Raw genomic sequence first — 25,140 nt, forward strand, 5'->3', positions numbered from 1 at the left:
AACTGCCAGACAGGAGCTTCTCGAACACAGAAGCCTGCTGCTCCACTGCCTGATTTCCTAGGGTTTTAAACAAGATGCAAGGTTAATCCTTGCTCATGGTGCTCTTTTCCAAATCCACCACTTATTCCTCTGTACAAGGCCCACTTCCAGCCTCATCTCCTCTCACAGCCACATCCTAAGTCCAGAAACTCACACTAGTCAAGAGTCCTGATTGCAGGCAGTGCCCACTGTGACAGAACTGGTAAGTGTGGCTCTCGAGGAAAGCCCCCAAGGACCTCTGTGCTCTCCCTGGAATGGCTGCCACTTGTCTCTGCTGTACACCCAGCTCCAATGGATAAACTCTATTCTGATTGGGCCAAAAAAGGCTGCAGTGCTGAACATAACTGGTGCCCACCTTCCCTTCAGGTTCCTGTGTTCTCCACACCTGATAAAACACTCTCCTGTCATCTGATCAAAAAGTCTTCCCTCCCTTAGGCATAGAGAGGTTTAGTTTCCCACAGATCATCATATAACATAATGAATCTTAAGTATGTTTTCCAAACCCTTTTTTCAATGTTGATGTATTATAATAAACACCCCAGCGGTTAAAACTTAATACCCTTTTCTAATATACCTAGACCAACAAAATCTTAATATCATCATAGTATATAAATACAAAGTCCCAAAGAATTAAACTTCAACATCATAATCTTCTATTACAAACATCTTAATTCTTTGCAATTCAAAGGACAATCAAATATAATATTCCTAGTACATCTAGCAAGGTCATGGATCATTAGCCTAATTTTATTTCCTTTTTTCAATGACATTTGACATTCTGTTCATTTGCTTTTTAGCCATTTATTTGGAAATGCAAAAATAATATTTTGACTAAAAGAAAAACTTTTAAACAGAGGTTATTACTGTTGCATTCTTTGAATTGACTGGGTATGCTCTACAAATAGTTTTAGGAAAAGCATCTCCAAAAATATAATGAATCTTTCAACATCTAAAGCAAATCTAAAATCCACAATATGCATGTTCACTAACTATAGCTTTGTATTTTGATGTGAGGCTTGCAATAGAAATGCATTATGAAAAGCAGATACTACGCTAAAGGTTACAAAGTACTAAATGCTTATGATGTATTCCCCAAAACAGATCTAAATTGTCTTATTATAATTGGTATTTCAGATATTATTTCAGGTCTAAGGGACAAATAGAACCATCCAATCAAAACACAGCCTTGCCATGCTACAACAGGAAAATACCACCAATACAAACAACTAGGCCTGTCAGATGATCATGCAGGCCATCAGCCTGTGAACAGTGAAATATCCACTGACGCTGATATCCATAAAAGCATGATAAAACGTATTTTTAAATCTAAAGATAAAGATTTGCATTTAGTAAAAGTAAGGCACAGGGACTTCCCTGGTGGCCCAGTGGATAAGAATTTGCCTGCCAATCCAGGTTCACTCCCTGGTCTGGGAAGATCACACACGCCACGGAGCTACTAAGCCTGCACACCACAAGCACGGAGCCCATGCACAAGGATGGACTGAGCTGATGTGAGGCTGCAGCGACAGTGGCAGCAGAGGGTAAACGGAGCCCACACGCCTGCAGGCTCCCCGGCTGTCATGTTTCCACTGTTACCACCGCTGCTGCTGAAGCTGCTGCTGCTGCTGCGCTTCCCAAAATATATTTTCTCAGGAACTCATTTGACACTGGATTAACCAGAAACTTCTTTTTGAGGGAATTCTTACTGTCAAAATTATTCCAGTGTACATCCTCTCACTTTCCTGCTCATAAGCCCAGTTAATCTTTAACTGGACATGAAGATCTTGAAGTGGTTTAGGATCCTCAACATTAACAGTCACTGAGCTCGCCTGTGAGTGGCAGGACATGGGTCACATGGACTCGCTCTAGAGGGTTTCTTAAAAACCTTAAAAATGGACAGGTTTGTGTGTGTGCAATGTGTCAAACAGGGGCCTCAGGTGGCACTGGTTTTTCCATCCTCCTCTTGATTCCCTGGGAGATGGGGCTGCTACTGTGCCAAATCAGCAGGTGGATGTTCAATTCTGACCTGGAAGCATCACACTCATTTGTTAAAGGAGAACAAGGTGAAATAACAGTCTGATAAACTCCCTGTACCTTCTCAGCAAATCTCCTTATGTTTTCATAGCCACGGTGAAGATGGGTGAGCTAAGACATCAGCATAGACCTGAAACACAGGTGCTATGCGAAAAAGTGAAAGGCTCTATCTTGAGTTACTTGGGGGAGAAAGGACTGAGAAATACAGACTCTCCTCACTGCTGCCACTTGGCACACAGAGCATCCTCTTTCTCATCATGCCACACAGCAAGATGTCCAGCAGAGGAACCTCCATTACCACACTGAAGACGTGTTTTCTGAGAGTTATTAAAGGCCAGAACATTCCACCACACTCTTAGTTTCAAGAAGACAACAGATCACAAAAAATATTTTAGCTATTTTGAAGTATTTAAATAAAACCAGAATTCTTAGCTTCTATCACATATGAGAATAGCTTGAAACACCTTCATGAAACCATGTCACAGCATTAATGGCTATTAATTTCACTGGAAATGAATGACTGCATATAAGGGGAACCACTTGTTAACAGTTTGAACTGTGCAAGTCTACGTACATCCAGATATTTTTCAGTAGTAAATGCTGCAGTGCTGCACGAGCTTAAGGTTGCATCCATGGACATGGAACCATACAGAGGGACCCCAAATACAAATAACTGACTCTAATTTATATGGAGATTTTCAGCTCCTCAGAGGGCTGGCACCCTTGACCCCATGTCGCCTGCATCTGAAAAATATATTTTCCTTAAACAAAATTTTTAATTAGATGGAAATTTTAAAGTAGATGGAATGGATAGATTTTTCTTCCAAACACAACACAAAGAAAACTCGCTTTCTTCAGCCATATAACCATTTGTAGTAGGTTGGTATTTTATCAATACATCAGAAAAAAAAAAAAATACTTTTCCTCCCAGAAACAAATCTGAAAAGCAGAGCTGAAAACTAGACCCTGGCCAAGAAGATGCTGACAAGCTCACTGGGAGTCAGGATGGAGACAGGTCCACAAACTATCTTTAAGCTGAAGGTCAACAGCTACATCACCACCAGTGGGTACAAATGATAACCCTGGCAAAAGTCTGTCCCCATGATTTATGGAAGAGCTCATGACAGGGTGAGGCAACTGTGCTGAGATGATGCTCCACTCAGATGTGCAGCTTACATGCAAAGAGGCATCTCATGCCAACTAGCTGACGTTGCTGTCTTCATGATTTGGACATAATCTCATTTCAGGAGGCTTAAAAACCGAACACAATGTCAAAGCAATCATAAAATCCTATATTTTCAGGCATTATGAGATGGCTTCCTTATCTATGTTAACTTAACAAAGAAAAGGCAGTGATGGGAGGCAGGGAGGGCAAGAATTTCATCCCATAAAATAGATGTCCCATGTCATTCCTGTCCGCTTGATAGGTGATGGCCCTGATGCCCAGCCCTCAATGGCATCTATGCTGCCCTGCCCATACTCCTCACCTAAACAGCTTTTCCATCATCAGCACCATCCACGAGAAGAGACATGATGACTCAGTCTATCCGTCCTATATACAAAGATGCTTTGGGAAAGACTGTTAAGACTATTTACCTCTGCCAGAAAAAATGTGGTTCTCCATTTACCTTTATTCCATGACAGAGCCACCTTGACCAAATTGATTACTATGAGATAAGTGACTTTCTGGCTTTAATCATTATTAGGAATAGTCATGGGTATGTATAAAGTCCTCCTCCTCCAGTCGCCTGGTTTATTTGCAGAACAAATGTTTATTCAGTGCCTACGAGGTACAGGTTTACCATTGTTTCTGATCTAAAGTCACCAGCAACCAGCTGTGTCACAATAAATGATTCTGAAAAATTCACTGTGTCACATTTGAGTTTGCATCATGTCAGAGCAATAGAGATGCGTGGGGTGAGTCTGAAATGAACACGGATGAAAACAACTCTCGGGCAGACATCTAGCTACAACTTCCAGGTCAGAGCAAAAGTTCACAGGACCATATCACCCCTCAGTTTTCACTCATCTGCGGAGGCTGTGCCAGGAGAGTCCTCAGGCTTCAGACCTCAATTCTCACTATTTCTTTCAGTCAAAATGAGAGCTGCTACCACCCTTCTTCAGGGTGAAAGATGCACACCAACAGCAGTGCCTTCCTTCTGAGTTCATTGTTCCAGGCTTTACTATACTTTCCTGAATGGCTGCCTTGCGAGATATACAAAATTACTTCATGATCAAGGCCACTGTGTGGACCAGTGGGAAAATATTGTATGAAAATGTTTTCTTCCAAATGCACTTTTCTTTCTCTCTAGGACTCAAGTGTCACAGGATGCATCAAAGGATCTAACACAGAATGGAGATGCTGGAACTGGATACAAGAGTCTCTTCTCTGTGTCAAGTTCAAGGTGATTATTTAGCTAGGTTCTACAGGGCATCCACTCAGGTGTTAGAATAGGAACAAAATACCAAACACATGATCAGTTACTAAGGACTGGATTTCTTGCCTCGTTTCCAGTTTGTTTCTAGACAACTAATTATAAAAACAAGCAATTGCTAACATCTTGGAAATATGGATCGTGGGGCTACAAATCAAATAGTCAGAACATGATCACTTGGTGGAGATGATTACTTGCTGTTCTATCTGGGAAAGTCTTACTTAACTGCATGTTCTAAAACGCTAACCCCTACTATCTGCTTCCTGACTGTGGGGGCTGACACAGCCCTGAAAATGGTGTCAAAATTTTTCTTCAATGAAAGTTCACACTTATGCCCAAAATACGGTCCAATTTCAGAAAACACATGAATACTCACTTGCTTAGCCTTGGTCTTTGTGATGGTGTCAGAAATGGGTTTCTTCCTTTCCTTGACAGTAGATTTAGAAAACAATTCCTCAAATTCATGACAATCTATGGATGGCTCTTCAATTTTTTCCCAAATAAGTGAAGCACTGGAGTCTCTAAAGTTAAGCAAAAACCCATGAGAAAGCCGTCAAACTGGACTGCAGGGACAGGAGGACAGAGGCACCAGAGGGGCAAGGAGAGGATGAAGGGAGATTGGGGATGGGGAGACGCTCTTTTCTGTAAGATCAGCACTTGTTTAATCAACCAACATGATGAGAAACAGCATCAATACAGGGTGAAACCTTGGCCTTGAAAGGAATTCTTTCTAAGCGTTTCCAGGAATTCTCAGTCATCAAGTCATTGTATAAAACATGTAAGAACCCTTTTCAGTATGGCTCTGCAGGCAAGAAATGTCTGACATCTCACATTCCAACCTGACCCATAAGTTCTGTGGGTTAAAAACAAATCACTTTCTGCCTACAGAGTGGCATTTCTGTCTCCCTACCACTGTCCAGCACGCATGTCATCTGATTCCTCAGTGACCACAGAGAGAGTACCACCTGAATATGAAGGTCCATATTAAAAAGCAAAACAACAAAATAAAAGAACTTCATATAACGCATATGGAAAAAATGAGTTTGGAGCACAGCCGGAAATGATGCCTCAGCAATTGGAAGTGACCTGGCAAAGTACTCAGAGAATGAACAGCAAAGTTAGAAGCAGTCAAAATAGACCCTCCACTATGATTCAGAGAAGAGAAAATTAATATAAGAAATGACGAAGAGTCTAGTAAATATCTTATTTCTAAATGTGTGCCACGTCACAGATAGTCACAAATTCAAAGTCATGAGAACTTGGGATAAGAAAGTCCAGGGGAAATTTAAAGGGTATGTTTTCTCTGGCCCCATCCCAGGGAACCAGGTTACGGATCATCCATAGGAAAGTTATACACCAGCAGCAAACCTGCTGGGAGGCATTCTTTTATAAATATCATGTCTTTCATAAAAGTCATGTAAGTCTGTGATTTTATGACTTCACAGCATTGCAAATCATCTATAGAAGTGCCATGAAATGGTCAGACCTAAATCATTTCACACACGGGGTGAAATCCACACATATGGATTTTTGTGAATCACTTTTCTGAATAGTAAAACAAGCCCACACCTTCAAAAGGATGCAGAATACATCCTCATGGGTTTGTCTGTTTAACAATTTGATTTACTTTTATAAGTTTTTTTCAGAGTGAGGCAACAGCTCACATAGGCCAAGAAAGATCTATCCATCCATCCTGAAAAGGTCGAATAAAAACTAAATATGTTGAGGCTTGACAGAAAACAAAATCCTGTAAAGCAATTATCCTTCAATTAAAAAAAGAAATAAATTAATTAAAAAACTATATAGACAGAAATGTGTACATTGATACACATGATTTATCACTTGGATACTTCTGGAGAAAATTGTAAAATTGCTCCACTAAACATTGATGTAAAAATCTACAGACTAGCTTTGGAGTGGTACAGAGAGGAAACCACCTCTCCCATGTTGACAAATTATGCAAAGACGAGCCCCGTGGGTGTTACCTTCTACTATGCAGCTGAATTCGTGTCCAATATAGAGGCTTCATCGGCCGACAAGGCTCCACTGGCTGCTTCCTACTCCCCTTTTCCTGGTTCATCCCAAATCCAAACAAGCCAAGAGGCAACGGAGGAGGAAGAAAGCCACACACCTGAGGTGTCGGTAAAGTGCTACTCCCAACTTGTCGTGGGAGAGGAAGGCCTGATCCAGGAGGGGGTGGGGGCGGAGGGGTTAGAGGAGGTGGAATCCCCACACCTGGAGAAGGAGGAGGAGGTGGGGCAGGAGGTATTCCTTCACCGGGAAGAGGTGGGGGAGGAGGGATCCCCATGCCTGGAAGAGGAGGCGGAGGAGGGATCCCCACACTGGGAAGAGAGGGGGGAGGAGGGATCCCCACACCTGGAAGAGGAGGGGGAGGAGGGATCCCCACCCCAGGAAGAGGAGGGGGAGGAGGGATCCCCACTCCGGGAAGAGGAGGGGGAGGAGGGGGAGGAGGGATCCCCACTCCGGGAAGAGGAGGGGGAGGAGGGGGAGGAGGGATCCCCATCCTGGGAAGAGGGGGGGGAGGAGGGATCCCCACCCCGGGAAGAGGAGGGGGAGGAGGGATCCCCACCCCGGGAAGAGGAGGGGGAGGAGGGGGAGGAGGGGGAGGAGGGATCCCTACCCTGGGAAGAGGAGGGGGAGGAGGGGGAGGAGGGATCCCCACCCCGGGAAGAGGAGGGGGAGGAGGGGGAGGAGGGATCCCCACCCCGGGAAGAGGTGAGGGAGGAGGGATCCCCACCCCGGGAAGAGTGGGGGCGGGAGGAATTCCCACCCCGGGAAGAGGAGGTGGGGGAGGGATCCCTATTCCGGGAAGAGGTGGGGCGGGAGGGATTCCCACGGTGGGAAGAGGAGAGGCGGGAGGAATTCCCACCCCGGGAAGAGGTGGGGCAGGAGGAATTCCCACCCCGGGAAGAGGTGGGGCAGGAGGAATTCCCACCCCAGGAAGAGTGGGGGCAGGAGGAATTTCAACCCCGGGAAGAGTGGGAGCGGGAGGAACTCCCACTCCAGGCAAAGGTAGAGGATGTGTTGGCAGCATCTCTGGACCTAGAGAAGGCGGAGGTGAGAGGTCTGCTGGGCTGGGCAGTGCAGGCCCAGGTGCAGCGGGGGTCAGGGGTGCAGGGGAAGCCTCAGCGCCCAGGCCAGGCATCAGAGCGGAGGTCTCTGGAGGTGGTGCAGTGGGGATGTCACAGCCATTTCCAGAGGAGGGGAAAGCAGAGTGCTCCTGGCTGGTTTCAAACCCAGTGTGAAGAAGAGGATGGGAAGGCTGGGACCTGGCCTGTCCGTGACTGTCAGACCCGGGGAGGGATGCAGGCGGTTGAGGCTGGAGGGACGGCTGTGCATCAAGCTGAACTGATATTCGCCTTGGAGACACGACCAAAGAGATTTCTGAGCAGAACTTGGTCTGAGGTCCCCAAGGTAAGGGCAGCTCCACTGATTCTCCATGTGCAGTCAAGGTTGGGGGGCCCACTGGCGGGGCCCCCCCAAGAGGAAGTGCCAGCACACCACCCTCTTCCATTGGGGACGTCTGGATGGACTTGGCCTGTACAATCCTTTCATACCCGACATCCTTTTCACCCAACCTGAGGGCTTCCAGACCCGTGTCTAGGGCTGGGTATTGCTTCTCCAGCTCAGCTATCTTGGTCTTCAGATCCTCGATGGTCTGCTCCAGCCGCTGGATGACAGTGGCCTGACCCTCAGACTTCATGTCGCACACTTCCTGGGGGGCAACACAGACATCACAGTTAAACAGAAAATCAGGGATACTCCGAACATCAAAAATTAGACCTACCAAACTCAGCAAAAAGTATTCATTTGTTACTTCTAAAAGCTCACTCCATGGAAACACAATATTAGTTCTACTATGTGTCTCTTTTTCTCTGTCCTTGGATTTCAAAGTGGATTACATAGATGACCATGAGGTCCTAAAGCCCTTCTCCAATTAATCTTCAAATGAAATCACGGAAGATCAGCAGACCTCACTGAAGACAGAAGCCAAGACTGACAGAACCACTTAATTTCACCATAGACCACTCTCTTTCTTGCCCAGTAACATCTGCTATATAAGGACATTTCCTAAAGATATTTTAAATCCTAAGTTTTAAAGTTAATTGCAACCTCTAAAAAGTAATCTCTACAGGAGCCCCCAGTAAAATGAGAAATATTTGCAACATACACACAAGCATGTATAGGCATGTCTTACATGCATGTATAGATAGAACTTATATCACACTTACTACAGTTCAAACATTTTCTTCAAGGCATTTCAGAAAAGGATACCTTTGGCGCCACAACTTATCACAACGGCCAAGAGCAACTGTGCCCATGTGTGGGTCACCCTCACCCCCAGACAGTATCTTCCTCTCCCAAAGCATGCCATCGACCTTTCAGGGAAAAGGACTTTGGGTAGAGAAAAGGGGAAAGCCCTCTCTGTAAACTGACTGCCAATAACAGATGAGTAAGAAGAAAAGAGGAGGCAGAGGAGTGGGCAGAGAAAAATGAGGAAAGCAGGAACACGAGAAGGAAGAAGAGGGGACAGACCCCAACTGAGTGAAGCGCAGGTCAGACACCTGATCACACAGGTTCACCTGTCCCCCATCGACGCGGGGATGAGAGGGCCCAGAACTGCTTCTCCAGAGCGTCCAGGGCTTTTCACATGATACCCCAACAGAGGCCACCACCCACGGCATGGACGTGTTACTCCCTTCCCCACGTGGGAGCCAGGCCTGCTCATAACCTGCCAATTGAGAGGCGATACAAAGATGATGCACAGTATGAAACTAAACTCCTATCCTGCTTGCCAAACGCCAAATCCAAAAAAGTCTCCACAAAATAAAAAGTAACTTACTTTGCTATTTTTTTTTAATTCAAAACAAATATCTACCCATTTACAGTGGAAAAGCTGCAGACAGACAAGACAGAAATGGGTATTTACAACAAATTAAGCATTTTTGGTGCTATGCCTATATTTATTTAAAATCTTCACAGGTAGTTTCTTTTTGCATGGGGTAGGGTAGGTATAAAGATAACAGTCTTAATCCTAAACCCATTACTTCTTCTCTAAAAATTCTATATTTGACTGTAACATTTCACTTGCTGAACATCAATTAAGATGCTTATTAAAAGCAGAATAGACAAGCACCTACACAAGGTACTTATTTCCCTATAAACAAAAAATACCAAATAGCCCTTACTGTGATAGAAAGCTGAGAAGGAAATTAATTTACCTTTTAAGTAATAAAGAAATATAAACAATTATTAAATAGGCAAAATTGTGAGAGGCACTTCTATTTACACATGTGTGTATGTATGTATATGTGTATATATATATGAAGTCCAAGTCACTATTTCTCACAATGTCTATACAAAAGACTAAAGAATTGCAATACATAGGTTGGGAAATCATGCCATATATTCTCTAAATAGTCCATGGTAAAAGAAATAACTATAATCAAATAATTCATAATATCCTATTTGGGCATTGTAGTTAACTTCACTCTCCAATTATGATGCTAGTAAGCACAAGAAAATCCAACCTAATAAAATCATAAATATTCACTATTTTTGCCTTGGGTTAGTAAAATATATAGATTATTTTCATTTTTCCAGCATAATCTTAAAAGTGACCATTAAGCCTTCAGTTCAGTTCAGTTCAGTTCAGTCGCTCAGTCGTGTCCGACTCTCCGCGACCCCATGAATCACAGCACGCCAGGCCTCCCTGTCCATCACCAACTCCCGGAGTTCACTCAAACTCATGTCCACAGAGTCGGTGATGCCATCCAGCCATCTCATTCTCCGTCGTCCCCTTCTCCTCCCGCCCCCAACCTTTCCCAGCATCAGAGTCTTTTCCAGTGAGTCAACTCGTCGCATGAGGTGGCCAAAGTATTGCAGTTTCAGCTTTAGCATCAGTCCCTCCAATGAACATCCAGGATTGATCTCCTCTAGAATGGACTGGTTGGATCTCCTTGCAGTATAAGGGACTCTCAAGAGTCTTCTCCAACACCACAGTTCAAAAGCATCGATTCTTCGGCGGTCAGCCTTCTTCACAGTCCAACTCTCACATCCATACATGACCACGGGAAAAACCATTGCCTTGAAGCCTTAGATAAGTCTTTTTTGAGTTGTCCTGATATGAAGTAATGCTCTCATTTTCCCATTTATATAATGAAAATATTAAAAGGCTACTTGATAAAAGGCATGCAGGTAGTAGATTCTAGAAGTGTTTTCCAAAACTCAATTATTAAAAAAAAATTTATTGGGATATTTTGATATAAAATATATAAGTTTCAGTTATACAACACAGTGATTTACAATTTTTAAAGTTACATTCCATTTACAGTTACTATAAAATATTGCCTATATTCCCTGTGCTGGACTATATTTCCTTGCAGCTTATTTTATATATAGTACTTTGTACCTCTTATTCTCCTGCAACTATTTTGCTACTCCCCACATCCCTCTCCCCATTGATAACCACTACTCAGTACTCTGTATATGTGAGTCTGTTTCTTTTTAGTGAATATACCACATCTTCTTTATGAACTCATCTCTTAATGGAAACAGGTTGCTTCCATATCTTGGCGATTGTAAATAATACTGCTATGGAGACTGGATGCATGAATCTTTGAAAATTAGTGCTTTATTTTTTTGTTTGCTTGTTTTTTAGATAAATATCCAGGAGTGAAATTGCTGGGTCATATGGTAGTTCTGGTTTTTCTAGAAACCTCCATACAGTTTTCCATAGGAAACACTCCCACCAACAGGGTATGTGGGGTCTATTTTCTCCACATTCTCGCCATTCTCTTGTTACTATATTCTTTTTTTAATACTTTCTTATTTTATCATATTTTTAAATTTTTACTGACATATACCTGATTGACAGTGTTGCATTAATTTCTTCTGTACGGCAAAGTGATTCAGATATACATATCTCAGATGGACATACATATATATTCTGTTATTTGTGTTCTTTTTCATGATAGCCATTCTGAAGCTGTGAGGTGATATCTCATTGTGGTTTTGATTTTCATTTCTCTGAGGACTTACAATGTTGAGGATTTTTTCATGTGCCTGTTGGCCATCTGTAGGTCATCTTTATTTTTTTTAATTTATTTACTTTAATTGGAGGCTAAATACTTTACATTATTGTATTGGTTTTGCAATACATTGACATGAATCTGCCCAGGTGTACATGTGTTCCCCATCTTGAACTCCCCTCCCACCTCCCTCCCCATCCCATCCCTCTGGTTCATCCCAGTGCACCAGCCCCGAGCATCCGGTATCATGCATCAAACCTAGACTGGCGATTCATTTCACGTATGATAATATACATGTTTCAATGCCATTCTCCCAAATCATCCCACCCTCGCCCTCTCCCACAGAGTCCAAAAGATTGTTCTATACATCTGTGTCTCTTTTGCTGTCTCATATACAGGGTTATCATTATCATCTTTCTAAATTCCATATATATGCGTTAGTATACTGTATTGGTGTTTTTCTTTCTGGCTTACTTCACTCTGTATAATAGGCTCCAGTTTCACCCACATCATTAGAACTGATTTAAATGTATTCCTTTTAATGGCTGGATATAATACTCCATTGTGTATAAGTACCAGAGCTTTCTTATCCATCCGTCTGCAGATGGACATCTAGGTTGCTTCCATGTCCTCACTATTATAAACAGTGCTGCAATGAACATTATTGTACATGTGTCTCTTTCAATTCTGGTTTCCTCGGTGTGTATGCCCAGGAGTGCGATTGCTGGGTCATATGGCAGTTCTATTTCCAGTTTTTTAAGGACTCTCCACACTGTTCTCCATAGTGGCTGTACTAGTTTGCATTCCCACCAACAGTGTAAGAGGGTTCCCTTTTCTCCACACCCTCTCCAGCATTTATTATTGTAGACTTTTGGATAGCAGCCATTCTGACTGGCGTGAAATGGTAGCTCACTGTGGTTTCGATTTGCATTTCTCTGATTATGAGTGATGCTGAGCATCTTTTCATGTGTTTGTTAGCCATCTTTATGTCTTCTTTGGAGAAATATCTGTTTAGTTCTTTGGCCCATTTTTTTATTTTGTCGTTTATTTTTCTTGAATTGAGCTGCAGGACTTGCTTGTATATTGTTGAGATTAATTCTTTGTCAGGTGCTTCATTTGCTATTATTTTCTCTCATTCTGAAGGCTGTCTTTTCACATTGCTTATAGTTTCCTTTGCTGTGCAGAAGCTTTTAATTTTAATTAGGTCCCATTTGTTTATTTTTGCTTCTATTTCCAATATTCTGGGAGGTGGGTCATGGAGGATCCTGCTGTGATTTATGTCAGAGAGTGTAGGTCATCTTTAGAAAAACATTCAGGTCAGTTGCCTATTTTTAAGTTGGAGTGTTTGTTGTTGTTGTTGTTGTTGTTGTTTGATGTTGAGTTGTATGAACTTTTTATATAGTTTGGAAAATAATCCTTTATCAGTCATATAATTTGAAAATATTTTCTCCCATTTAATAGATTGTCTTTTGTTTTGTTGATAGTTTCCTTTGACATCCAAAAACTTTTAAGATTAATTAGGTCCCATCTGTTTATATTTTCTTTTATTTCTTTTGATTTAGGAGACCGATCCAAAAAATGTATTGGTAACATTTGTGTCAAAGAGTGTTCTAACTATTTTTACTTCCAGGATTTTTATGGTTTCTGGTCTTATATTTAGGTCTTTAACCATTTTGAGTTTGTTTTTGTGTAAGATGCTAGAGAATGTTCTAATTTCATTAATTAATACAAACAGATGGAAAGATATAATTTCATTCCTTCCCATGTAGCTGTCCAGTTTTCCCAGCACCACTTACTTAAGAAACTGTTTTTTTTCCTCTACTGTATATTCTTGCCTTTGTTGTAGATGAATTTGACAATATAACCTCAGACTTATTTCTGGACTCTCCATACTGTTCCATCGATCTCTGTATTTGTTTCTGTGCCAGTACCATACTAGTTTTGATTATTGTAACTCTGTAGTATAGTCTGAAGTCAGGGAGCCTGATTCCTCTAGCTTTGTTCTTTCTCAAGTTTGTTTTGGCTATTCGGAGTCTTTTGTGTTTCCATACAGATTTTCATATTATATGTTATAATTCTGTGAAAAACATCCTTAGCGTTTTGATAGGAATTATATTGAACTATGGATTTCCTTGAGTAGTATGGTCATTTGAAAAATGTCAGTTCTTCCAGTTCATAAACACAGTATATCTTTCCATCTGTTTGTATAATCCTCAGTTTTGTTCAGCAATGTCTTACGGTTTTCAAAGTACAGGACTTCTGTCTCCTTGGAAAAAAGTGAACATGCAAGTCACTCAGTCGTATTCGACTCTTTGCGACCCCATGGACTATATAGTCTGTGGAATTCTCCAGGCCACAATACTGGAGTAGGTAGCTTTTCCCTTCTCCAGGGGATCATCCCAACCCAGGGATCAGACCCAGGTCTCCTGCATTGCAGGCAGATTCTTTACCAGCTGAGCCACAAGGGAAGCCCAAGAATACTGGAGTGGGTAGCCTATCCCTTCTCCAGCAGATCTTCCCAACCCAGGAATTGAACTGGGTTCTCCTACACTGCAGGCAGGTTTTTTTTTTACCAACTGAGCTATCAGGGAAGCCTTATGTAGGTTTATTCCTAAGCATTTTTTTCTTCTTAATTTGGAAAGTGGGATTATCGCCTTAATTTCTCTTTCTGATAGTTCATTAAGATGTATAGAAATACAACATATTTGTGGATATTAATTTAACATACTTCAGTTTTACCAAATTTATTAATGAGTTCTAGAAAATTTCCAGTGGCATCTTTAGAATTTTCTTTAGATACTGACATGGTATCATGTCATGTGCAAAGAGTAAGAGTTTTACTTCTCCCTTTCCAATCTGGATTCATTTTATTTATCTTGTCTGACTGCTGTTGCTAGGACTTCCAATAGTATGTTAAATAAAAATCGTGAGAGTGAACATCGTTGTCTTGTTCCTGATCTTACAGGAAGCGCTTTAGCTTTTCATCACTGAGTATGATGTTAGCTGTGGGTTTGTCATATAAGGTGTTTATTATGTTAAGGTATGTTCATTTTATGGCCATTTTCTGGAGAGTTTGTGTCATATATGGATGTTGAACTTTGTCAAAACCTTTTTCTACATCTATTGGGATAATCATATAGCTTTATTCTTCACTTTGTTAATATGGTATATCACATTGATTGATTTGACAGTATTGAACCATCCTTGAATCCCTGGAATAAATCCTACTTGATCATGTTTTATAACCCTTTTCATGTATTGTTGGATTCAGGTTCCTAATATTTTGTTGAGGATTTTTGCACCCATGTTTATCAGTAATAATTTTTTTTTAATATCTTTGTATCAGGGTTATGCTGACCTCATGGAATGTGTTCACAAGCATTCCTTCCTCTGCAATTTTTTTTTTAATACTTTCACAAAGTTTCTTGCTAACTCTTCTCTGAATCATTGGCAAAATCCTCCTGTGAAGACACCCGATCTTGACTTTTGTTTCCTGGAAGTTTTTTGTTTTTTTTAATTATTGACACAATTTCATTATTAGTAATTGATCTGCTCCTACTTTCTATTTCTTCCTGGTTCTAACTTGAGAGATTGTACCTTGCTAAGAACTTGTCCATTTCTTAAAGGCTGTTCATCTTATTGGTGAATAGTTGTTTTCAGTAGTCTCTTATGGTCCTTTGTATTTCTGTGGTGACAGTTGTAACTTTTCCTTTTATTTTGGATTTTATTGATTTGTGCTGTCTTTTTTCCTTGATGAATCTGGCAAAATGTTTATCAATTCTTTTATCTTTTCAATGAAACAGCTATTCGTTTCATTGACATTTTCTATTATTTTTCTACTCTCTGTTTCATTTATTTCTGCTCGTACCTTTATGTTTCTTTCTTTTGGATAAAGTTGAGTTTTGTTTGTTCTTTTTCTCGGTCCTTTGTGTGGGGGGTTGGGTTGTTTGAGATTTTTCTTGCTGACAAAGTAAGCTTGTATCACCATAAACTTCCCTCTTAGAACTGTCTTTACTACTGTGTTCCTGTTGACTTCTCCCTTATGTCTGTTAGTATGTGCTCTTTGTGTTTAGATGCTCCTATGTTGGGGGCATATATATTTACGATTCCTATAACTTCTTGGATTTATTCCTTGATAATAATGTTATATCCTTGTCTCTTTTACCAGTCTTTACTGTAAAGTCTATCTTTTTCTGATTCAACTATTGCTATCTTGGCTTTCTTTTCAACATGTTTGCATGGAATACATTCTTCCATTCTCTCCCTTTCAGTCTGTGTCTCCTTCAGTTCAGTTCAGTTCATTTCAGTCGCTCAGTCATGTCCGACTCTTTGCGACCCCTGTCCATCACCAACTCCCGGAGTTCACTCAAACTCATGTCCATCGAGTCGGTGATGCCATCAGCCATCTCATTCTCTGTCGTCCCCGTCTTCTCCCGCCCCCAATCCCTCCCAGCATCAGAGTCTTTCCAGTGAGTCAACTCTTTGCAACTCGTCGCATGAGATAGCCAAAGTATTGGAGTTTCAGCTTTAGCATCAGTCCTTCCAATGAACACACAGGACTGATCTCCTTTAGAATGGACTGGTTGGATCTCCTTGCAGTACAAGGGACTCTCAAGAGTCTTCTCCAGCACCACAGTTCAAAAGCATCAAGTCTTCGGCGATCAGCTTTCTTCACAGTCCAACTCTCACATCCATACATGACCACGGGAAAAAACCACAGCCTTGACTAGATGGACCTTTGTTGGCAAAGTAATGTCTCTAATTTTTAATATACTATCTAGGTTGGTCATAACTTTCCTTCCAAGGAGTAAGCGTCTTTTAATTTCATGGCTGCAATCAGCATCTGCAGTGATTTTGGAGCCCCCCAAAATAAAGTCTGGCACTGTTTCCACTGTTTCCCCATCTATTCCCCATGAAGTGATGGGACCAGATGCCATGATCTTAGTTTTCTGAATGTTGAGCTTCAAGCCAACCTTTTCACTCTCCTCTTTCACTTTCTCAACAGACTTTTTAGTTCCTCTTCACTTTCTGCCATAAGGGTGGTATCATCTGCTTAGATTGGAGCAAATCTCTTGTTGGCAGCCTACATGCAGGCCTGTTTTTACATTCAGCTACTTTATGTCTTTTAATTGTAGCATTTAGCTCATTTACGTTGAAACTAATTATTGACACGTTATGTTGTTATTGACTTTTAAAAATTGTTTGTGAGGTTGTTTTGTAGTTTTTTTGTTCCTTTTTTCTTTTGCTCTGTTCTCTTATGTTTGATGGTTATATTTACTGTTAGGTTTGGATTCCTTTTACTTTTTTTGTGTGTATATGTATTACAGATTTTTAGATTGCAGTTAACATGAGGTTTTTATATATCACTCATTGTATATATAGAGCATATAATATATATATATATATATATATGATGGTTATACAATTACTGATATCTTAATTTCAAATACATCTTTAAAACCGTGCACTTGTACTCTATGACCCTCATTATTACTGTTTTTGATATATTTTACATCTAATTGTTTTGTGTATCACATAACTGCTCATTGTAGTTATGGATGATTTCACTACTACTGTCTGTGAATAATCCTACTAGTTTTTTGAGGATGATTTCCTGCCTTTACTATATGTTTGCCTTTACTGATGGATTTTTCCTTCCGTAATTTTCATATTACTAGTCACGGTCTTTTCTCACTTTGATAAGTTCCTTTAACATTTGCTGTAAAGTTATTTCGGTAGTGCTGAACTCTTTCAACACTTTCTTGTCTGTCATGCTTTTAATCTATCAAGTATCTGAAAGACAACCTTGCCAGGTAGAGTATTCTTGATTGGAGGTTATTCCCCATTATCACTTTAGGTATATCATATATCTCCATTCTGGCCTTCATCTTTTGTTGAAAAGTCAGCCTTATGGGAATTCCCTAATTGTTACCCATTGTTTTCCCTTGCTTTCATATTTGCTCATTTTTTAAAGTAATTAATTTATTTTACTTTACAATATTGTATTGTTTTGCCATACATTGACTTGAATCCGCCATGAGTGTACTTGTATCCCCATCCTGAACCCCCCTCCCACCTCCCTCCCCATCCCATCCCTCTAGGTCATCCCAGTGTACCAGCCCCGAACACCCTGTATCATGCATTGAACCTGGACTGGCGATTCATTTCACATATTATACTTTACATCTTTCAATGCCATTCTCCCATATCATCCCACTCTCTCACTTTCCCAGGAGTCCAAAAGACTGTTCAGTACATCTGTGTCTCTTTTTCTGTCTCGCATACAGGGTTATTGTTACCTCCTTTCTAAATTCCAAATATATGCGTTAGTATACAGTGTCAGCCTTTGTTTTTTGGGGCTCCAAAATCACTGCAGATGCTGACTGCAGCCATGAAATTAAAAGACGTTTACTCCTTGGAAGGAAAGTTATGATCAACCTCGATTATATATTAAAAAGCAGAGACATTACTTTGCCAACAAAGGTCCGTCTAGTCAAGGCTATGGTTTTTCCCGTGGTCATGTATGGATGTGAGAGTTGGACTGTGAAGAAAGCTGATCGCCGAAGAATTGATGCTTTTGAACTGTGGTGCTGGAGAAGACTCTTGACAGTCCCTTGTACCACAAGGAGATCCAACCAGTCCATTCTAAGGGAGATCGATCCTGGTTGTTCATTGGTAGGACTGATGCTAAAGCTGAAACTGCAATACTTTGGCCACCTCATGCGACGAGTTGACTCACTGGAAAAGACTCTGATGCTGGGAAGGGTTGGGAAAGGGAGGAGAAGGGGACGACCGAGAATGAGATGGCTGGATGGCATCACCGACTCTGTGGACATTAGTTTGAGTGAACTCCGGGAGTAGGTGATGGACAGGGAGGCCTGGCGTGCTGTGATTCATGGGGTCGCGGAGAGTCGGACACGACTGAGCAACTGAACTGAACTGAATTGAACTGAATACTGTATTGCTGTGTTTCTTTCTGGCTGACTTCACTCTGTAAAATAGGCTCCAGTTTCATCCACCTCATTAGAACTGATTCAAATGTATTCTTTTCAATGGCTGAGTAATACTCCCCTGTGTATATGTACCACAGCTTTCTTATCCATTCGTCTGCAGATGGACATCTAGGTTGCTTCCATGTCCTGGCTATTATAAACAGTGCTGCGATGAACATTGGAGTACATGTGTCTCTTTCAATTCTGGTTTCTTCAGTGTCTGTGATCAGTAGTGGGATTGCTGGGTCATATGGCAGTTCTATTTCCAGCTTTTTAAGGAATCTCCACACTGTTCTCCATAGTGGTTGTACTAGTTTGCATTCCCACGAAGAGTGTAAAAGGGTTCCCTTTTCTCCACATCCTCTCCAGCATTTATTGCTTGCAGACTTTTGGATAGTAGCCATTCTGCCTGTCATGATGTGGTACCTCACTGTGGTTTTGATTGGCATTTCTCTGATAATGAGTGATGTTGAGCATCTTTTCATGTGTTTGTTAGCCATCTGTATGTCTTCTTTGGAGAAATGTCTGTTTAGTTCTTTGGCCAATTTTTGATTGGGTCTTTTATCTTTCTGGAATTGAGCTACAGAAGTTGCTTGTATAGCTTTGAGATTAATTCTTTGTCCATTGCTTCATTTGCTATTATTTTCTCCCATTCTGAAGACTGACTTTTCACCTTGCTTATAGTTTCCTTTGCTGTGCAGAAGCTTTTAATTTTAATTAGGCCCAATTTGTTTATTTTTGCTTTTATTTTCAACATTCTGGGAGGTTGGTCATAGACAATTCTGCTGTGGTTTATGTCAGAGTGTTTTGCCTCTGGTTTCCTCTAGGAGTTTTATAGTTTCTCGTCTTACATTTAGATCTTTAATCCATTTTGAGTTTATTTTTGTGTATCATGTTAGAAAGTGTTCTAGTTTCATTCTTTTATAAGTGGTTGACCAGTTTTCCCAGCACCACTTGTTAAAAAGATTGTCTTTTCTCCATTGTGTATTCTTGCCTCCTTTGTCAAAAATAAGGTGTATATAGGTGCGTGGATTTATCTCTGGGCTTTCTATTTTGTTCCATTGATCTAAATTACTGTCTTTGTGCCAGTAACATACTGTCTTGATGACTGTGGCTTTGTAGTAGAGCCTGAAGTCATGCAAGTTGATTCCTCCAGTTCCATTCTTCCTTCTCAAGATTGCTTTGGTTCTTCAAGGTTTTTTTTGTATTTCCATACAAATTGTGAAAGTATTTGTTCTAGTTCTGTGAAAAATACTGTTGGTAGCTTGACAGGTGTTGCACTGAATCTATAGATTGCTTTGCATAGTATACTCATTTTCACTATATTGATTCTTCCAATCCATGAACACGGTACATTTCTCAATCTATTTGTGTCCTCTTTGATTTTTCACCAGTGTTTTATATTTTTCTATATATAGATCTTTTGTTTCTTTGGGTGGATATATTCCTAAGTATTTTATTCTTTTCACTGCAATGGTGAATGGAATTATTTCCTTAATTTCTCTGTTTTCTCATTGTTAGTGTATAGGAATGCAAGGGATTTCTGTGTGTTAATTTTATATCCTGAAACTTTACTATATTCATTGATTAGCTCTAGTAATTTTCTGGTAGAGTCTTTAGGTTTTTCTATGCAGAGGATCATGTCATCTGCACACGGTGAGAGTTTTACTTCTTCTTTTCCAATCTGGATTCCTTTTATTTCTTCTTCTGCTCTGATTGATGTGGCCAAAACTTCCAAAACTATGTTGAATATTGGTGGTGAAAATAGGCACCCTTGTCTTGTTCCTGACTTTAGGGGAAATGCTTTCAATTTTTCACCATTGAGGATAATGTTTGCTGAGGGTTTCTCATATGTAGCTTTTATTTTGTTGAGGTATGTTCCTTCTATTCCTGCTTTCTGGAGGGTTTTTATCATAAATGGATGCTGAATTTTGTCAAAGGCTTTCTCTGAATCTATTGAGATAATCATATGGTTTTTATTTTTCAATTTGTTAATGTGGTGTACCACATTGATTGATTTGCGGATATTGAAGAATCCTTGCATCCCTGGGATAAAGCCCACTTGGTCATGATACATGATCTTTTTAATGTGTTGTTGGATTCTGATTGCTAGAATTTTGTTAAGGATTTTTGCATCGATGTTCATCAGTGATATTGGCCTGTAGTTTTCTTTTTTTGTGTGGCATCTTTGTCAGGTTTTGGTATTAGGGTGATGGTGGTCTCATTGAATGTGTTTGGAAGTTTACCTTCTTCTGCAATTTTCTGGAAGAGTTCGAGTAGGATAGGTGTTAGCTCTTCTCTAAATTTTTGGTAGAATTCAGCTGTGAAGCCATGTGGACCTGGGCTTTTGTTTGCTGGAAGATTTCTGATTACAGTTTCAATTATTGTGCTTGTGATGGGTCTGTTAAGATTTTCTATTTCTTCCCGGTTCAGTTTTGGAAAGGTGTACTTTTCTAAGAATTTGTCCATTTCTTCCAAGTTGTCCATTTCATTGGCATATAGTTGCTGATAGTAGTCCCTTATGATCCTTTGTATTTCTGCGTTGCCTGTTGTGATCTTTCCGTTTTCATTTCTAATTTTGTTGATTTGATTTTTCTCCCTTTGTTTCCTGATGAGTCTGGCTAGTGGTTTGTCAATTTTATTTATCTTCTCAAAGAACCAGCTTTTGGTTTTGTTGATTTTTGCTATGGTCTATTTTGTTTCTTTTGCATTTATTTCTGCCCTAATTTTTAAGATTTCTTTCCTTCTACTAACCCTGGGGTTCATAATTTCTTCCTTTTCAAGTTGCTTTAGGTGTAGAGTTAGGTTCTTTAGTTGACTTGTTTCTTGAGGTAAGCCTGCATTGCTATGAACCTTCCCCTTAGCACTGCTTTTATAGTGTCCCATAGGTTTTGGGTTGTTGTGTTTTCATTTGCATTCATTTCTATGCATATTTTTATTTCTTTTTTGATTTCTTCTGTGATTTGTTGGTTATTCAGCAGCGTGTTGTTCAGCCTCCATATGTTGGGATTTTTAATAACTTTTCTCCTGTAATTGAGATCTAATCTTACTGCATTGTGGTCAGAAAAGATGCTTGGAATGATTTCAATTTTTTTGAAGTTACCAAGGCTAGGTTTATGGCCCAGGATGTGATCTATTCTGGAGCAGGTTCCGTGTGCGCTTGAGAAAAAGGTGAAATCATTGTTTGGGGGTGAAATATCCTACAGATATCAATTAGGTCTAACTGGTCTATTGTATTATTTAACGTTTGTGCTTCCCTGTTAATTTTCTGTTTAGTTAATCTAACCATAGGTTTTTCTAAAGCCTCTATTTTCATTCTACATTCATTCTTGTCCTGAATTCTTTGATCATCTTTACATTTACCCTGAACTCTTTCTCTGGTAGATTGCCTATCTCCACATCACTGAGTTTTCTGGGGTTTTTTATCTTGTTCCTTCCTCTGAAACACATCTCTCTGTCACCTCATTGTGTCTTAATTACTATTTTATGTATGTATAGGTCAGTTACATTTCTTGATCTTGGAGAAGTGGCCCTCTGTAGGAGATGACCTGTGTGTTCCAGGAGTCCAATATTCTCTTGTCACCCAAGGGCCAAGTGCCAGCTTGTCCCAGGGTAGTGTCTGGCCTGCATTTGCAGATTCTATCCACAAGCTGTGGGTACAGTTTTCTTACTTCCTGTATCTGCTCCCTAGTGGGTGTGACTGGGCTAGAGGCTAGTGCAGGCTTTGTGGTGGGAGGGGCGAGTGCCTGCCCATGGGTGGGTGGAGCTGGGTCTTGGTCCTCTGGTGGGTAGGGTCATGTCTAAGGGTGTGTCTAGAGATGGCTGTGGGCATAGGAAGTCTTTAAACAGCATGTCTGTCAATGGATGGGGCTGTGTCCCTCCCTCTCAGTTAGTTGTTTGGCCAGAAGTGTCCCAGCACTGGTGCCTATAGGCTGTTGTGTAGGCCAGGTATTGGTACCAGGATGTCAATCTCCAGAAGAGCTCACACTGATGAATGCTCCCTGACATATCCACCACCAGTGTCTGTTTCCCCAAAGTGAGTCACAGCAACCACCACCTCCCCAGGAGACTCTCCAAGACTAGTTGGTCCCAGGCTCCTATGAAATTGTGGCTTTTGCCCTTGGCCCTGGTGTGTGTGAGATTTTGTGTGCACCCTTTAAGAGTGAAATTCCTATTTTCCCCAATTCTGTGTAGCTCCTACAACCAAGTCCTACTGGGCTTCAAAGCCAAATGCTCTGGGGGCTCCTATTCCCAGTGTCAGACCCCCACAGGTCTGACACTGTGGGGAGTGTCCTCTGTAAGGGAGACACTGGGGAGAACCTCTGTAATATAATTATTCTCCAGCTTGTGGGTCACCCACCCAGAAGGTATCAGATTTGATTACATCATGACTCCACTCCTCCTACCAGTTTTGTTATGGTTCCTTCTTTATGTCTTAAGTTGTAGAGATCTTTTCTGATAGGTTTCAGACTTCTTCAATGATGTTGTTGTTGTTCTACAGATTTTTGTGACTAGTGTCCTTGAGAGAAGAGGTGAACTCCTCCTTCTACTCCACTTGGCTGCTCTCTCAGGATTCACTTTCCCCTTTGCTGCTTTTAATATTCTCTCTCTAAATTTTATTTTTGCCATTATCATTACAATGTTCTGGTGTGTTCCTCTTTGGCTTGGTCCTCTATAGAATTCTGCACTTCCTGGACTTGGCAACTATTTCCTTTGCCCAGGTTAGGGATGTTTTCTGCTATTATGACTTCAAGAATATTCTCGGCCCCTTGTTCTTTCCCTCCTTCTGGAACCCCTACAATGAGAATATTAGGATTCTTGATGTTGTCCCAGAGGTCTCAAACTGTCCTCATTTCTTTTCATTCTTTTTTCTGTTTAGGACCAGCAATTTCTACTAGTCCATCTTTCAGCTTGCTGACCCATTCCTTTGTATTATTTGCTCTACTTTCGATTTATTCTGGTTTATTTTTCATTTCAGTTCTTGTGTTCTTCATATCTGTTTGGTTGTTCTTTGTATTTTCTCTTTGTTAAGAACTTCTAACATCTCTCTCTGTGTATCCATTCTTCTCCCAAGTTCTTTGATTATCTTTACAATCATTACCCAGAACCATTTCCTGGGTAGGTTACCTATCTCCACTTCACTCAGTTCTTCTTCTGGGGGTTTGCCTTGTCCCTTCATCTGGAATATTTTGCCTTCTCACCTCATTTAGCCTAACTTGCTGTTTTTATTTTTATGAGTCTATTAGCTTGGTTATATTTCCCATCCTTGGAGAAGGAGTATTTTGCAGAAGATATCATCCCAGAAGCACACTTCCCCATGGTCACCAGAACCATATGCTTTAGGGGTTCTCCCTAAGAGGTCTGTCTGGGCCTTTCTCTTGTGGCAGGCTGACTGTTGTGAGTGATACAGAAAACTTGGTTAGCTCTTGGTCTATTTAGTTACCTGGTGTGCCTTGGGCCGAGGCTGCTGGCCAGTATTTGGCAGAAGTGGGTCACCAGGCAGCTGACTACAGAATCACAGGGGATTCCAAGCTGTGCTGGCTCTCTGGTGGGTACACTGAGGGTCTGGGGATGTTGCTTGCCCACTGATAAGTGAAGCCAGGTCCTAGGGCAAGTTCCAGCCTACTGGTGCTGATGGGCAGAACCAGGTCCTGAGGGCAGGTTGCCAGGCCCCAGGGCTCCTAAAGCAGGTGTCAGATCAATGGTGGGTGAGGCCAGTTCCTGACAAACTTCTCTGTGGGTCCTGAGTTTTCTTGAAACTTGTGCTGGCCTGCTATTGGGAGGGCCTGGCCTGCTAGTGGGAGGGCCAGTTCACAGACAGCCATTTTCTTATGACTGGTGTGTGCATGCTTGTTGGCAGAGATGTCCAGAGGCAGATAATGAGCTTAAGTTATCTTCAGGAAGCCTATCTGCTGATGGGTGTGGCTGCATTCATGCCGAATTAGTTGCTTGGTTAGAGGTGTCCCAACACTGGTGTCAAAATGGCCCTTGCCAGCACCAGTGTCCACATGGAAGAACAAACTCCCCAGATAGCTTCCACCAGCATCTATGTCCCCAGGGTAAGCTGCAGTGAGAGGAGGTGAACTCGGGGTCCTTCTACTCTGCAATCTTGCACATTCTCTCCTAAACTTTTTTTTTTTTATTGAAGTATAGTTGATTTACAATGCTGTGTTAATTTCTGCTCTACAGTGATTCAGTTATATATATACACACACACAGTTTTTTGTGTTCTTTTCACTTATGTTTTTTTTTTCCCACAGGATATTGAATATATTTCCCTGTGCTATACAGTAGGACCTTCTTGTTTATCCATCCTCTTTTTAATAGCTAACATCTGCTAATCCCAAACTCCCACTCCAGCACTCCCACATTGACCCCTGCTTGACAAATCCAGATATATTCTCTATGTCTGTGAGTCTGCCAAACATAATTCTTTTTTAAAAAAATTATTTACATTTTCAATTGAAGGATAATTGCTTGACAACATTGTGTTGGTTTCTGCCGTACATCAACATGAACCAGCCACAGGTATACATAGGCCCCCTCCCTCTTAAACCTCCCTCCTACTTCCCACCTCATCCCACCCGT

The 25,140-nt window shown here is 41.1% G+C and overlaps 1 protein-coding gene across 1 annotated transcript in view; it reads right to left on the reverse strand.

Annotated features, from left to right (window-relative positions):
• The window catches only part of FMN2 (formin 2), a 363,411-nt gene that overhangs the window by 187,702 nt on the left and 150,569 nt on the right, over nucleotides 1-25,140 (reverse strand). Inside the window, exons 10-11 of the mRNA XM_088842479.1 lie at nucleotides 6,494-8,244; nucleotides 4,885-5,029 (exon numbers count right to left, since the gene is read on the reverse strand). Of these exons, the coding sequence (XP_088698605.1) occupies nucleotides 4,885-5,029; nucleotides 6,494-8,244 (1,896 nt within the window). The remainder of the gene's footprint in view (nucleotides 1-4,884; nucleotides 5,030-6,493; nucleotides 8,245-25,140) is intronic.

The sequence above is a fragment of the Moschus berezovskii genome, chromosome 12 (genome assembly GCF_049115385.1).
Source record: "Moschus berezovskii isolate FMDL1 chromosome 12, NW_MosBer_1.0, whole genome shotgun sequence".
NCBI classification, from domain to species: domain Eukaryota; kingdom Metazoa; phylum Chordata; class Mammalia; order Artiodactyla; family Moschidae; genus Moschus; species Moschus berezovskii.